The following is a 14,536-nucleotide window of genomic DNA, read 5'->3' as shown; positions in this document are numbered from 1 at the left end:
GGAGTGACACCGTCCAGAGCACGCGTGGGCGCCCTGTTCAGAATATGCACAGCAGTTTTTACAGCTTCACCCCAGAATGCACCTGGTACATTCATGGCCTTGAGCATGCTCCGGGCGGTCTCAACCACCGTCTGGTTCCGGCGTTCCACGACACCGTTCTGTTGCGGGGAGTACGGCGCCGTCGTGTACCTCTTGACACCGTTCTCGTCGCAGTACGACTTGAACTCGATGGAGTTGAACTCACCGCCCCGGTCCGTCCTGAACGCCAGGAGCTTCACGCCGCGCTCGCTCTCTGCGAGCGCCTTGATCTTGCGAAAGAACTTGAATGCCTCGTCCTTTGTTCGCAGCATCTCCACCCACATATAACGGTTGTAGTCGTCGATGATGAGGAGGAAGTATCTATTGCCGCTTGGTGTCGCCGGTGTCACCGGCCCGCACAAGTCACCGTGCACCAGCTCCAGGCCGCACTCCGCGCGATATGAGGATGCACGCGGAAACGGCGTCCGATGCATCTTGGCCAGGGCGCACCCGTCGCAGAGCTGGTCCACCCGCTGGATCGGCGGCACGCCGGCGACCATGCCCTTGCTGGAGAGATCGTGGAGCGCCCTGAAGTGCAGATGCCCGAAGCGTGCGTGCCACCGCCACGCCATGTCGTCGGCCTTGGCAAGGAGGCACACCGGGCCCGTGATGTCAAGTTGCAGCGTGTACAGGCGGCTCCTGGAGCGCCTCACGCGCGCAAGCAGAACCTCTCCTGGTCGAAGATGCTCATCACGCCGTCCTCGACCACCGTTCTGCAGCCCACCTCGTCGAGCTGCCCGATGCTCACAATGCTGCTCCTCAGCTGGGGTATATAGTACACCCCCGTCAGTGCACGGTGCGACTTGTTCCTGCAGTTAAACACCACTGTTCCACGTCCATGGATATCAACGGATGAGCCATCACCGAACCTGACCGTGCCAGTCACCGTCTCATCAAGCGCGGAGAACACGACCCGTACGCCTGTCATATGGTTGCTCGCGCCCGTGTCCAAGTACCAGGCATTGCACGCCGTCTGCACCGCGATCATGCCCTTCTCGTTGAGGAAGACGCGCTCGCGCGCCGGCTCGACGTGGATCTGGGCGAGTCCGCAGCTCATCGCCATGAGCAGTGCAGGTTGATCCTCCTGCACCTGGTTGAGGTTGGCCTCTTCCTTGCGCTGCTGCTTGGGCTTGGTGCAGTCCCGAGCCATGTGGCCTTGGATCCCGCAGTTGTGGCAATTGCCCTTGAAGCGAGAGCCGCCGCCCGATGACCCTCGGCCACCGCCAGGCGCGCCGTCTCCGGGCGCGTTGTCCTTGCCCTTTCCACCACGTCCTCTGCCGCGACCGCGACCACCACCACGGCCACCGCCATGGCCACCGCCGCGCGACGACCCTTTGCCCTGCTCGCGCTGCTTGTAGCGCGCCAGCCACTGCTCCTCAGTGAACAACAGGTTTCCACCGGCCTGCCCTGAGCCGCCGTGATCCAACCTCTCCTCGGCCGCTTTGAGGTGGCCCGTCAGATCCTCAATGCTCAACGTATCGAGATCAACAAGTGTTTCAATGGACAGGGCGATCTGTGAGTACCGAGGAGGCACCACGCGCAAGAACTTTCTTACCGCCTTCTCCTCGGTGACCTTGTCGCCAAGGATGTTCAGGTTGGTGACCATGGAGCCGAGCCGCATCGCAAAATCGTCCACGGCCTCCCCGTTGTGAAACCCGATGGTCTCGAAGTTCCGTGCCAGTGACTCGGCCTTGGCTGCTCGCACGCGGTTGCCGCCGATGTGCATGGTGGCGATCGCGTCCCACGCCGCCTTCGCCGACGGCTTGACGGCAAGCGTTCCCACCATCTCGGGTGGCACCGCTCCAAGGATGGCCTCCAGTGCCATGCGGTCCTCGTGGAAGTCAACGTCGCTGTGCTTGACGGCGTCCCAGTAATCGCGTGCCTCCAGCTTCACCTTCATCAGGAGCAACCAGTCGTTGTAGTTCGACTTGGTCAGCATCGGCCAGTTCACCGATCCAAACTCCCGGATCACCTTCTGCATGACCGGTGCGGCCAGCTCGCGGCCGCGGATTTTGCGGCTCCGTCCACGTCGCGGGGAGCGGGATGGTGATCGTGAACGGCGCGCCGGCGACCTCGGGGGTGACTTCGACCCCGATCCGTCGCCCTTGTCCGTCTGCACCGGCTTCTTGCCGCCGGCCATGTCCACAGGATCTCTGACGAGGCTCTGATACCACTTGTCGTTGCCACTGGGAAACTCTCTCGCTCTCGATCGTTCTACAGGTGAGATTTAGCTAGGGTTCAGAAAGAGACACGAAGTGGTTTTGCGCCGTGAACTGGCTTGCGGCCTTTTCTGTTTTCCTCTTCTTATTCCTTGCGCAACGATCATGCCCGCACTGCTCGCATCCATCGCTACAAACGTGCCATCCCACGTCTGACAGATCGAGAGCGCGCACGTCGCTACCAGCCCGTCGTGCTCACCGCACGACTCGGCCTTATACCTCTACGCAAAGGAAAATAAACGTCCAAGTTGTGACACCGCGCAGGGCTGTCACGTACATGAAATAACAGAAAGAAAAAAACTAGGCTAAACCCTGGGATTACACGACTCAAGTAAAACCTAACATCTGACGCCGTCCAAGTCCTCCTCGCCGCTGGATCCGGCCTCCCACGCAGCTCCCGGATCGACCCGTTCCCCGGCCCCCCGTAGCTGCGTCGCCACCAGGGAGCCGTCGCCAGCGCCAAGTCCCAGCAAGCATCCCCTAAACCTGGCCGTCTTCCTCTGCATCGAGCCAGAACGCTCGTCCGCGTTGACCTCGGCCCCGCGTTGACCCGCCGCCCTGCCAAGTCCATGGAGCCGCCTTGCCTGCTGCTGCCTCCTGCAACGCCAGCCGCCGCACGCTTCGCTCGCCAAGTCCGACCGCCTCCTCTGTTTCTGCTACGAGTAGGAGGTCGACACCTCTGCCTCGAGCCACGACCGCGCGTCGCCTGTGTGCGTTGACCACACCCTGCCTCTCGAGTCGCCAGGGCCCAGCGCGCCTCCGGCCTGCCCGGCCTCCTCCCCACCGAACTAGGCCTGGCCCAGCTAGGTGAGCTCCAGCCCCGCCTCTCTGTTAACCCAGTGCGTAGTAGATTCGGCCTGTGTAGGTTTTTTCCCAGATCTACGAATTTAGCTTTTATCCAGGGTTCTGCAGTTTTATAGGAAAGTCCCTAGTCTTCATGCATATAATAACTCATTAACTGTGCATCGGATTAAAATACATCATATATGAAAAATGTTTAGAATTATGTCTAGTTTCATAATATGCAACTTTCATCCATGTTAAAAATGTTTAAACTTGTTGTTTGCATTAATTTGCATAGTTGCCATGCTAAAATGGTTTATTTCATAACTAATTAACATTAGCTCCATTTTAAATAAATGGGGTGGAAAATGCATAGTTTAACACGATGACTTTACTTTGCATGTTTAACAACTCTAAAATATGGTATAGGGCCACTACAAAAAAAAGACACATCCGTGACATTTTGGGCCGAACGAATTTTTTTCTGTCATACATATGACACTTGTATGACGATAATTGTGACAAAACCCGGTATCATCATAGATGTGGTGGGCTCCTACTTCTATGACAAAAAATCATGACAGAAAATGGGCTTTTTGTCCTGGGCGGGCCGGAGACGCAGCTGCATGACATTCCTTGGGCCGTCCATGACGGAAAAAACCGTGGTAGAAGCGAGGGCGAGGAAAATTTCGGGGAGTTTTCGGTTACGGTGGGAGGTCGGGGGCCGAGCGATGCGCGTTTCTCTCATACACGTATGCGCGTGTGTGCGAGGCGTTGGCTCTAACTGAACCCGAGCGAGGCATTGGGCTCTAACTGAACCCGAGCGATTGCACTGCAGGCTATGCGTTACTGAACCCAAGCGATCGATCGATGGCTGTTAACTGAACCCAATCGAGCGATTCCTTCGCTATTGCTGCTAACTGAAGCCGATCGATGCTGGCTCTAGGATGAACAGTGAGCGTTGCGGGGGGGGGGGGGGGGGGGGGGGGTTGGATGAACAGTGAGCGGTGGCGTTGCCTCTGGATGAACAGGACCCCGTGGTGTGGTGGAGGGATGGATGAACAGTAGACGGTGGAGGGGTGCCCGTGGAGGGGTGGATGAACAGGACCCCGTGGTGTGGAGGGCTGGATGAACAGTAGACGGTGGAGGGGTGCCCGTGGAGGGGTGGTTGAACAGTAGCCGGTGGAGTAGCGCCGGTGGAGGCTGGATGAACAGGAGCCCGTGGAGGCTGGAGGAGGTCGACGGTGGAGATGAACAGAATCCCGTGGAGTCCCGTTTTGCGGTACGCCACACCCCTCTCGATGAACAGGACCCCCATTTCGACCGTAGGAGGTCCGTTTCGTCCGTTTTGCGGTACGCCACACCCCTCCCGATCAACAGGACCCCTGTTTCGACCGTAGCAGGTCCGTTTCGTCTGTTTTGTGGTACGCCACACCCCTCCCGATCAACAGGACCCCCGTTTCGACCGTAGGAGGTCCGTTTCCTCCGTTTTGCGGTACGCCACACCCCTCCCGATCAACAGGACCCCCGTTTCGACCGTAGGAGGTCCGTTTCCTCCGTTTTGCGGTATGCCACACTCCTCCCGATCAACAGGACCCCTGTTTCGACCGTAGGAGGTCCGTTTCCTCCATTTTGCGGTACGCCACACCCCTCCCCATGAACACGACGCATTCCGTTGCCTCCCCATGAACACGACGCATTCCGTTGCCTCCCCATGAACACGACGACGACGCTGTTTCTCCGTGCTGACCCAGCCATGTACACGAGCCCTGGCCGTACGTATGCGCGAGTAGGCATTCGAGACCCCGTCCGTATGTACGCATACATGGCTGTATTTTCTTTCTTGCACCCTGGCCGATGTATGTACGTGTACATGCTACGTGCGCGCCTCTACTACGACACGTACGCGCCTCTACTACGACACGTGCGCGCCTCTACATCCACCAGTATATATGTACATACACGTTCGCGACCAGAATGACAACGCTACGTACACTTCGACCAGGTGGGTCCCGACTGTCAGGCACTTCCTTGCCTGCGAAGATGTAGCTGGTGGGTCCCAGTAGTCAGGGGGGCGAATCGTTTTTTTTTGCCCGGACGCACTTCCTTGCGTGAGAAGATGTAGCTGGTGGGTCCCAGCAGTCAGGGGCAAATGTTTTTTTCGCGAAATACGGTGGCTCGTCCGGTGGGTCCCCGCTGTCAGGTGGAGGAATAATTATTTTGCACGTAATAAGGAGGCACTTCCTTGCTGCAGCCGTGGACCCAGCTGTCAGCCTCTCCACGTACAGTCCATGTCCGATGGAAGCCGTTCCTTGACCACGTTGACCACGCCGCGCCGAGAGCACCAGGGCGGTGGACGACGGCGAGGCCTAGGAAGGGGACGACGCGGAGCCGGGGAAGACACGACAGTGGATGCCCACGCGTAGAGGAGTACGAGGGTTCACTGGTTCGCTATGGTGTGAGGCTGCCGTCGCCGCAGAATAATAGGGGGTGTGGGTGAGTAGAGGGATGGCCTGGTCAGCGGTGGGAGTAGTAGGGGCGGTGAGGCCTCCGCCGCATCGCAGCCGGCCGCGGGAGGCAGGAGCACGAGGCACGACCGGCGCTGGTTTGGGCGGCTGGAGCAAGAAGACCAGAGGTTGAAGAAGCACTACGACCGTTGGATGGACATCGTACGGTCACTGGAGCTAGAATCGTGCATATTGACTAAGTTGACAAAGCCCTCCGTCCCCGTTAACTTAGTAGGCCCACAAGTCAGCCTGCCACTATACTGGGTCCCAGCTAACAGGGGGAGTATTCATTTTTTTGTGCGTAATAAGGAGGCACTTCCTTGCGTGCGAAGATATAGCTGGTGGGTCCGAGCTGTCAGCGGCAGTAACGTGTCTTTCACGAAATACAGAGGCCCTTTCGGTGGGTCCCTGATGTCAGGTGGAGGAATCATTATTTTGCGCGTAATAAGGAAGCATTTCCTTGCGTGCGGCCGTGGACCCAGCTGTCGGCCTCTCCACGTACAGTCCACTTTAGATGCAAGGCGGTCGTTGACCATGTTGACCAGGCCACGCCGAGAGCACCAGGGCGGTGGACGACGGCGAGGCCTAGGAAGGGAACGACATGGAGGCAGGGAAGACTCGGCAGTTGTTTCCCACGCGGAGGGGAGTACGACTGTACGAGGGTTTACTGGTTCGTCTGCTGTCGCCGGAGAATAACAGCAGGTGTGGTGAGTAGAGGAATGGCTAGGCCAACGATGGGAGTACGGTGGTGCGGTGAGGCCTGCGCGGCAGCAGAGCCGGCCGCGGGGAGGAGGGAGCAGGCAGTCCCGCCGGCGCTTGTTTGAGCGGCTGGAGCAGGAAGAGCAGAGATTGAAGAAGCACGACGGCCGTTCGATGGCCATCCAACAGTCACTGCTTGTGCGTCAACCTTTTTTTAGGAAAGCCTCAAATCTGTGGAAAACAGCATACAGCCCATCTGCCATTATTTATAATAATTTACAGCCCATTTGCTAATTATTAAGGTTTTTTTGGAGCCCATATTCTTTTTGTTAGCATTACAGCCCATATTGTGGCCACGGTTAAAAAATTATACGAAATTTTGCATATTTCGGTGCGGTCCGAACTGTTTTTAATCCCGAAATTTCGACTCACATTCAAACTGATTTTAAAAATAAATGTATATCAATATAAAATCCAACAAATTCTCCACGCATAAAAATTAATGTAATTTAAAATCTCGAAATGAAAAAAAGATATTGAAACTAATTGCCGGTTTGATGTGTTTTAAAAATGTACAGCCCATTTCTCATTACTGATGGGCCATTTTCTCGGCCAGCCGAATGAAAGCTCTCCTCGTCTTGAAAGATTTGCAGCCCAACAGGCCTGACAAAGCGACTTACTTGGCAAATCATAAAAAAACTGGGTTGTGGCCGTGGACCCAGCTGTCAGCCTCTCCACGTACAGTACTCTTCCGATGGAAGTCGTTCCTTGACCACGTTGACCACGCCACACGGAGAGCACCACGGCGATGGACGAAGGCGAGGCCTAGGAAGGGGATGACGCGGAGCCAGGGAAGATGCGGCAGTGGAAGCCCGCGCAAAGAGGAGTACGAGGGTTCACTGGTTCGGCTGCGGTGTGAGGCTGACGTCGCCGCAGGGCCTGGCCAGCGGTGGGAATAGTAGGGGCGGTGAGGCCTCCGCGGCAGCACAGCCGACCACGGGAGGCAGGAGCATGCGGCACGACCGGCACTGCTTTGGGCGGCTGGAGCAAGAAGACCAGAGGTTGAAGAAGCACTACGGCCGTTGGATGGACATCGTACGGTCACTGGAGCTAGAATCGTTCATATTGACTAAGTTGACAAAGCCCTTCGTCCCCGTCAACTTAGTAGGCCCACAATTCAGCCTCCCACCAAGGTGGGTCCCAGCTAGCCAGGGGAGTATTCACTTTTTTTTGTGTAATAAGGAGGCACTTCCGGTGGGTCCGAGCTGACAGCGGGGGGAACGTTTTTTTCGCGAAATACGGTGGCCCGTTAGGTGGGTCCCAGCAGTCAGGGGGCAAATGTTTTTTTCGCAAAATACGGTGGCCCGTCCAGTGGGTCCCTGCTATCAGTTGGAGGAATCATTATTTTTCGTGTAATAAGGAGGCACTTACTTGCTGCGGCCGTGGACCCAGCTTAGACTCTCCACATACAGTATACTTCCGATGGAAGTCGTTCCCTGACCACGTTAACCTCGCCGCGTTCCGTTGCATGCATGCGTCCATGGGCGTGGTGCGTCCCCACTGTCAGCCTCTCACGTATAGTCATCTTCCGATGACTCTCGGTTGTTGACCACGTTGACCACACCGTGCCGAGCGCACCTAGACTGGAACGACCCGGAGATGGGGAAGACGGGGCAGTGGAGTCGCAGATGGAGAGGAGTGGGAAAGTTCACTGGTTCGGGTGCGCGGCAGCACAGCCGCGGTGCCGCCCACGGGAGACAGGAGCAAGAACAGAGGTTGAAGAAGGAGCACGGCTGTTGGATTAACATCCAACGGTCCAGCTGCTAGAATCATTTGTTGATTAAGTTGACAAAGCCGTGCGTACACGTCCGCTTAGTAGGCCCACAAGTCAGTCACCAAATCTGACGGGTCCCAGCTGTCAACGGGATGAATAATTTTTTTCGCAAAACAAGGAGGCACTTCCTTCCATGCGAAGATACAGCCGGTGGGTCCCAGCTGTCAGGTGGAGAAATAAATTTTTTCGCAAAACAAGGAGGTCCCTCCTGTAGCTGGTTCGAATCCAAACCTAGACTATGACTATATATGGTGCTATGCTACTCTTCAAGTAATGAAACTGACATATCCAACGTTCGCTTCTCCTCTTCTCTACTTACTCTGCCTAGCATCAGAAGCTCTGGCCGCAGCAACCATGTCCGCTGGCTGCTCGTCCACCTGCTCTTCAGCAGGCAACAACCAGATATGCGCCAAGTCGCCACCCGTACCATCGCCTGTGGGTCTCATCACACCCCCGTCGGCACGCGCACCGCAGCCGATTGCTCATCGCAACCCGCTGCCGTTGGTGTGGTGCCACTGCTGCAAATCAGGCAGAGTCATCCGTCGCGTCTCAACCACAATCCGCAACCCTGGCCGAGTCTTCTACAAATGCCCGAATCATGGGGTAATAATATGTTTAAGTGTTGTTCTGCTGCTCTGATTTTTTTAATAGCTTGGTTGATGATCTTCCAATTTGATTCATGCAGAAAAGGGAAGATTCGTGTGATTTGTATTTCTGGGAAGTTGCTAATGTGGGGGAATGCAACTACGCTGATTATTTGGTTAGCCGAGGAATCCCAATACCAGCAGGTTGGGGTGTTGGACAAGTAACTGAAGGAACGGCAGAAGAGGAAGATGCAGAGTAGAAGGTTAAAGATGCAGTTCCTCTGATCATGGCCAAGCAACAGCTGCTGAACGGCCTTGACAGCAATGAGGAGATGAAAGAGCTTGTGAAGATAATGGGCAAAATCGATGTGCTCTGTAGGATGATTGTCTCTTTATTTGCAGTGTATGTAGCACTCGTGATGTATTCAGTGGCTACGACATGAGCACTTTGCTGAAACTAGTAATGAATGAAACCTGTGTAGCAGGCTGGGCGTAGTGTTGTGAACATCTAATGATTTCTATTAACGGAAATCAGGGGGTATCCCATTTTGCTCATATAAATAAATAAATAGCAGAGGCCCTGTCGGGTCAGCTTTGTTCTCATTCAAAGACGTCGAGCAAATTGCAGTCCAACAGCAAACTATGTCATCAAATTCAAGTTTCACAGCCAAATATGAGTACAACTAAACAACAATGTCATCATGTTTTAGTTGTCATACAATCACCAAACACAAATCAGCATACATAACAAGTGATGTTCTCACAGCAAAATACTAAACAACATGTTCATCAGGTTTCAGTTGTCATAGCAAACACAATTTCACATAGTAGGTAAAAAACGTCTTCTGACAGGCAAATATGACAAAAGCAATGTAATCATCATCCGCAGCAGCAGCGTCAACATCTTCGCCATGTGTATCAGTCTGAATCGTAATTCCCCACGGTGTCATCTTCTTCTTCGTCCTCAACGTCCTCGAACGTTGGCTTCTTCTTGATCAACTCTTGTATGTCCACAGCACGACAGGCAATCTTTTCGCCGGCGTCATTGACGTGATGGTTCTCAAAGATATTAGGAACATCTATGTTATCTTGTACATCAGGAGCAGTGTAAGCATCATCTTGTTGTGCAACTTCATTAAATGAATTCCTCTGCTCAAACCTTTGCAATACTCTCCAGTCATCGCTACGTGTAAATGTGCCTTCCAAGAAAAATATCTGTGTTGCTTGATTTGCCAAAATAAAAGGCTCGTTGGTCTGGTACGCCGCCTTGACATTGATGGATTTGAAATAATCATCAGCTCTGGGTTTTGCGATCCTGGAAAACAGGTTATACCAACGACAGCACAACAGAACCACACACCGATGATCCTCGAAACTGGAGATATACTGCAACTGAACAATGTCTGTTATGTTAGCATACATTTCAGTTGTCTCTTTGTCATACGTATCCGTGCTCATGATGGCACTGTTTTGTGTCTTCCTGCCTTCGTCTCGTGCAAGGGTGTTGTAGCGCACATCTCCAACAACGCAAGATTCATAATGTCTTACCCGAGTATCAGGACCCATTGCTAGTGAGTAAAGGGCATCATCAACTTCCTGCCCATCCTCCCGCATCTTCTTAACCTATGGTTAGAAAGTAGACAAGCTGATCATCTTATGTACTCAATATATTAAAAAACTGACAGTGCACTTCAAAAGCTTACATGGTTCTTGAACCATTTCGCAAATCCTGCCATAACCAGTTTGTCAATGTTTCTTGGATTTTGCGGCAGTAACTCCTCTTTGTAGATGCTGCACAACATAGTGATCACGTCAAACATCTAAATATATAAGAATGTGCTGCAAGTTTAGTAGATTATGATGTATAAGCTGCAGTACTGCACTTACTTGATATAAGGTAGTATCTCAGGATAGTTATTCAACACATACCAAACCATTTTGTCCAAATCTTTAGGTTTGTCCTCTAGTCGACTCTTCCCTGTAACGCGAACAGAATAATCGAAAACATTGAGCCCGGGATTGTCTTCACCCACCTCTTTGCTAAGCTGATCAGCTGTTTCAATGTATTTTGAGCAGAATGTCAACGCTTCTGTAGCAATGTAGGCCTCTGCAATGGAACCCTCGGGTCTAGCTCTGTTCCTAACATAGCCCTTGAAAGTGCCTAGCCGCCTTTCAATAGGGTACATCCAGCCATACTGTACTGGACCTCTAAGTAGTGCCTCATCAGGTAGATGAACAGCCAAATGCACCATCACATCAAACAAGGCTGGAGGATATATCTTCTCAAGGTCGCATAGGATAGTTGGTATCTTGTCTCTAAGATGCTCCAAAGCATCTATCCTGATATTCCTACTGCAGAGTTCCATGAAGAATTGTCCCAACTCTACAACTGCTCTGTATAAGTCAGGGCGGCCTAATCCTCTAAGGATAACAGGTAAAACCCTTTGAAGTAGGACGTGGCAGTCATGAGTTTTCAACCCTTGTACCTTGTTTCTATCTGCACTAACTCTCCTTTCAGGGTTGGAAGCAAATCCATGTGGGAATCTCACACGTGACAGGACCTCGTAGAATTATTTTCTTTTTACCTTGTCCAAGACGTACACAGCTGGTGCCATATCCTGTGGTTTACCTTCATCTTGCACCTGCAAATCCTTTCTGATACCCAGGTGTGTCAAATCAATCCTAGATTTTAAGGTATCTTTCGTCTTGCCTTCAATATTAAGAAGTGTGCCGATTATGCTGTCACATATATTTTTCTCGATGTGCATCACCTCAAGATTATGCCGCAGATCCAAATCTTTCCAATACTCCAAGTCCCACAAAGTGGACCTGCGGGTAAACAATAATCTCTCTTCTACCCTGCCACGCTTCCTTTTCCCGCTACCATTACCAGGATGGTTTCCTGGTGTAATATGCCTGACCTTCTCTAATTCCACTTGCAACTCATCGGCGATGAGCCTCTTTGGCGCAAAACGGTTTTCATGCTTTGCATTGAACACATGTCTTCGGTATTTTCTAGGATGCGGCTTGTCCTTGGCAAGGAAACAGCGGTGTCCAATGTAACAGATCTTGCTAAGTATTGCGTATGACAGCGGATTCCTGTCACAGCGAACATATGCATTGTAACCATGTGTCATTCGCCCTGACATAGTGCCCAAAGCCGGATAATCATGGATGCACCAAATTATAACAGCACGCAGAAAGAAATCAGCTGGTGGGCTGCTATATAGGTCTCGAGTGAGAACAGCCTTCCGTAGCTGTTGAAGTTCCTCCACAAGAGGCTCCATGAACAAATCAAAATCCTTTCCAGGACTTTTTGGACCTGGGATGAGCAAGGCCATCATGTAGTTTGATTCTTTGGTGCAGACATTTGGAGGCATGTTGTAAGGGATAACAAGCACTGTCCACATGCTATATGTGGCGCTCTGGTGGCCAAATGGGTTAAATCCATCTGAAGCTAAGCCAAGTCTAATGTGTCTCGGGTCAGCAGCAAACTCTTTGTGTTTATCATTGAAGCTTTTCCACTCACTACCATGAGATGGATGGCTCATTACATTCTGATATCTGTACTCCTGGTTCCTAGAATGCCACAGTACATCCTCTCTTGTTTCAGCATCATGAAACAACCTCTGCAATCTTGGTATAATTGGAAAATGTCTCAGAACATTATGAGGAATCCTCTTCTCAGCATCGCCATCTTTCCATCTTGATGATTTTCATTTCGGGCATTCACTTAAGTTGGCATAATCCTTCCGGAATAGAACACAATTATTCTTACGAACATGGATCATATCATATCCAATTCCAACTGCACGAAGGAAATTCTTCATTTTAGTGTAGGTGTGTGGCAGCTCAGACGCATTTGGGAAAGATTCGCGGAAATCAGCCAACATCGCATCGAATGATTTGTTGGTCATCCGCTCAAATGTCTTCACCTGAAGAAAGGTGACCATAGCTGAGAATACTGACAGCTTATTTCCTGGGGTGACAGCAACGTTGCATTGTTCCAACATGCGGCCCACCATTTTTCTTCTGCAGGTGAAAGTTCACAGAATGCACGAGCATTTCGTAGCATTGTTTCAATGTTGGTCAAACTCACTGGCTCCGTCACCACCACCTCCTCCTCCTCTTCCACCTGAGCATCAGGCAGATCAAGATGGTGATCTGCTGCTTCCACGTAGTCAATAACATTCACGTTCACAGCTTCACCATGATGAACCCACCTAGTATATGTGATCGACATCCCATACAAGTGTAGATGATTTTGCACAGTTGACTGGGGTCTTGTAACTGAATTCATACAACTGCTACACGGGCAGAGCACATCTGATTTCGGACCACCGTACTCAGCTCTGATAAAGTTCATGAAGTTTTCAACCCCCTCGACATATGCAGCGGAGAATCTTCGAGCAGAAGTTATCCAAGTCATGTCCATCTGTTAGACATAAAAATTAGTTCTTCTACTAGATATTACAGGAAAAACATATATGCTTTTTTATGAAGTCCAGAAAAAAAATACCTAGGTCGATGTCTAAAGCTATGGCAAGATATTTGGACGAGCAGATCTAAGTAACGAATTATATGTAAAGCTAATTCAGCAAACATATTTGAGTGCCAAATTATGGCAGGCTGTTTCAGCAGTCAATGAGGCCGAGCACACAGCCATCAAACTATCGAAGGCCATCGCAGCAACAAAGATCGAGTATAAAATGGTGTAGAGCTATTTCACCTAACAGATTGGCTACTAGACCATGGCAATCAACGTCACAATAAATCGGCCTTGGCATGCCATCTCAGCTAAGTAGATTGAGTGCAGAACAGGGCAAGGAAGCTTCTTAAGCAGAGCATATTGACAGTAAACTACTTCGGCCAACAGTGAGATTAACAGCGTCTATCAGCTAACATTCAGCGCTACACCGACATGAACGGGGCCTCAGTCTAGAATGCGCGTACCGTGGGAGAAGCTGCCCGCCGTGCGTCTCCACACGAACGTCGCCAGCGGTGGCGGCGCTGACCGCCGTGCGCCTCCACAAGAACGTAGACAGAGGTGGCGGCGCGGCTAGAGGACGGCAGTCTACGAGAGCGTACTGTGGGAGCGAGAGGATCGCCGAACCGCGGTGCCGACGTATCGGCGCGGCAGGGAGGGTGGCTTTGGCGGAGCGAATGGAGTGGAGGGGGGAGGGGGGAGGGGGTTTGGGGAATATTATTGGCTAGTTGGCCGAAGGGTGGTTGAATCGGATTTGGGGGGAATTTTTGGGTGTGGGGGGAGGATTTTCGCGCGGTGGGCGGGGGGAGTTTGGCGGATGGTCGGTTTCTCCAAGTGCAGTCCCACGTGTCAGTGAAGAGGCAAGCTGAAGCGCGTTCCGTTTGCGTGAGCCGTGTGCAGGACCGAACGTGTGTGGGGTGCAATGCGACCGCGACAGGAGTGTTGTGAGTGTACCGCCTTTTTTCCTTTTAAACTAGGTGCTTCGCCCCCTCAAAAAAAATGTGTTGCTACGCGCGATCCATCGATACTACTACTAGTAATCCGGTAATCCCGACTAAAACGGCGCGGCCGGGTCTTTTCTAGAGCGATATGCTGGGATGTTGGCTTAGTTGGGTTTTTTAGGACGAGTAATGCTACACCTACGTAATCCCAGTTACGTAATTAACGTAATGTGAAACGTGTGAGCTGTTGATTGTAGATTGGGGGGAGGGAGGGGCCCACCACCATGAAAATCAGGGGAGGAGAGAGAGAGGCAATTTACGTTAACCCTTTCGTAGGTTCCCGTAGATGTAGAAAGATGTGAAATGCGTGAATGTGTAGTGGCCGTACTATTGGAGTGCCTAAGA

General features: G+C 52.1%; 1 protein-coding gene across 1 annotated transcript; it reads right to left on the bottom strand.

Annotated features, from left to right (window-relative positions):
• Positions 1 to 727: 727 nt before the first annotated feature.
• On the bottom strand, positions 728 to 2,218 carry LOC141027115 (uncharacterized). The gene has a single exon (XM_073504050.1). It carries the CDS (start codon positions 2,216 to 2,218, stop codon positions 728 to 730), a length of 1,491 nt encoding a protein of 496 aa, XP_073360151.1.
• Positions 2,219 to 14,536: the final 12,318 nt, after the last annotated feature.

This window comes from Aegilops tauschii, chromosome 7 (genome assembly GCF_002575655.3).
Source record: "Aegilops tauschii subsp. strangulata cultivar AL8/78 chromosome 7, Aet v6.0, whole genome shotgun sequence".
In the NCBI taxonomy this organism is placed as follows: domain Eukaryota; kingdom Viridiplantae; phylum Streptophyta; class Magnoliopsida; order Poales; family Poaceae; genus Aegilops; species Aegilops tauschii.
This window is presented reverse-complemented; position numbering and strand designations above follow the sequence as displayed.

Coding starts and splice junctions, on each gene's coding strand:
- LOC141027115 (XM_073504050.1), bottom strand. CDS start 2,218: ATGGCCGGCGGCAAGAAGCCGGTGCAGACGGACAAGGGCGACGGATCG.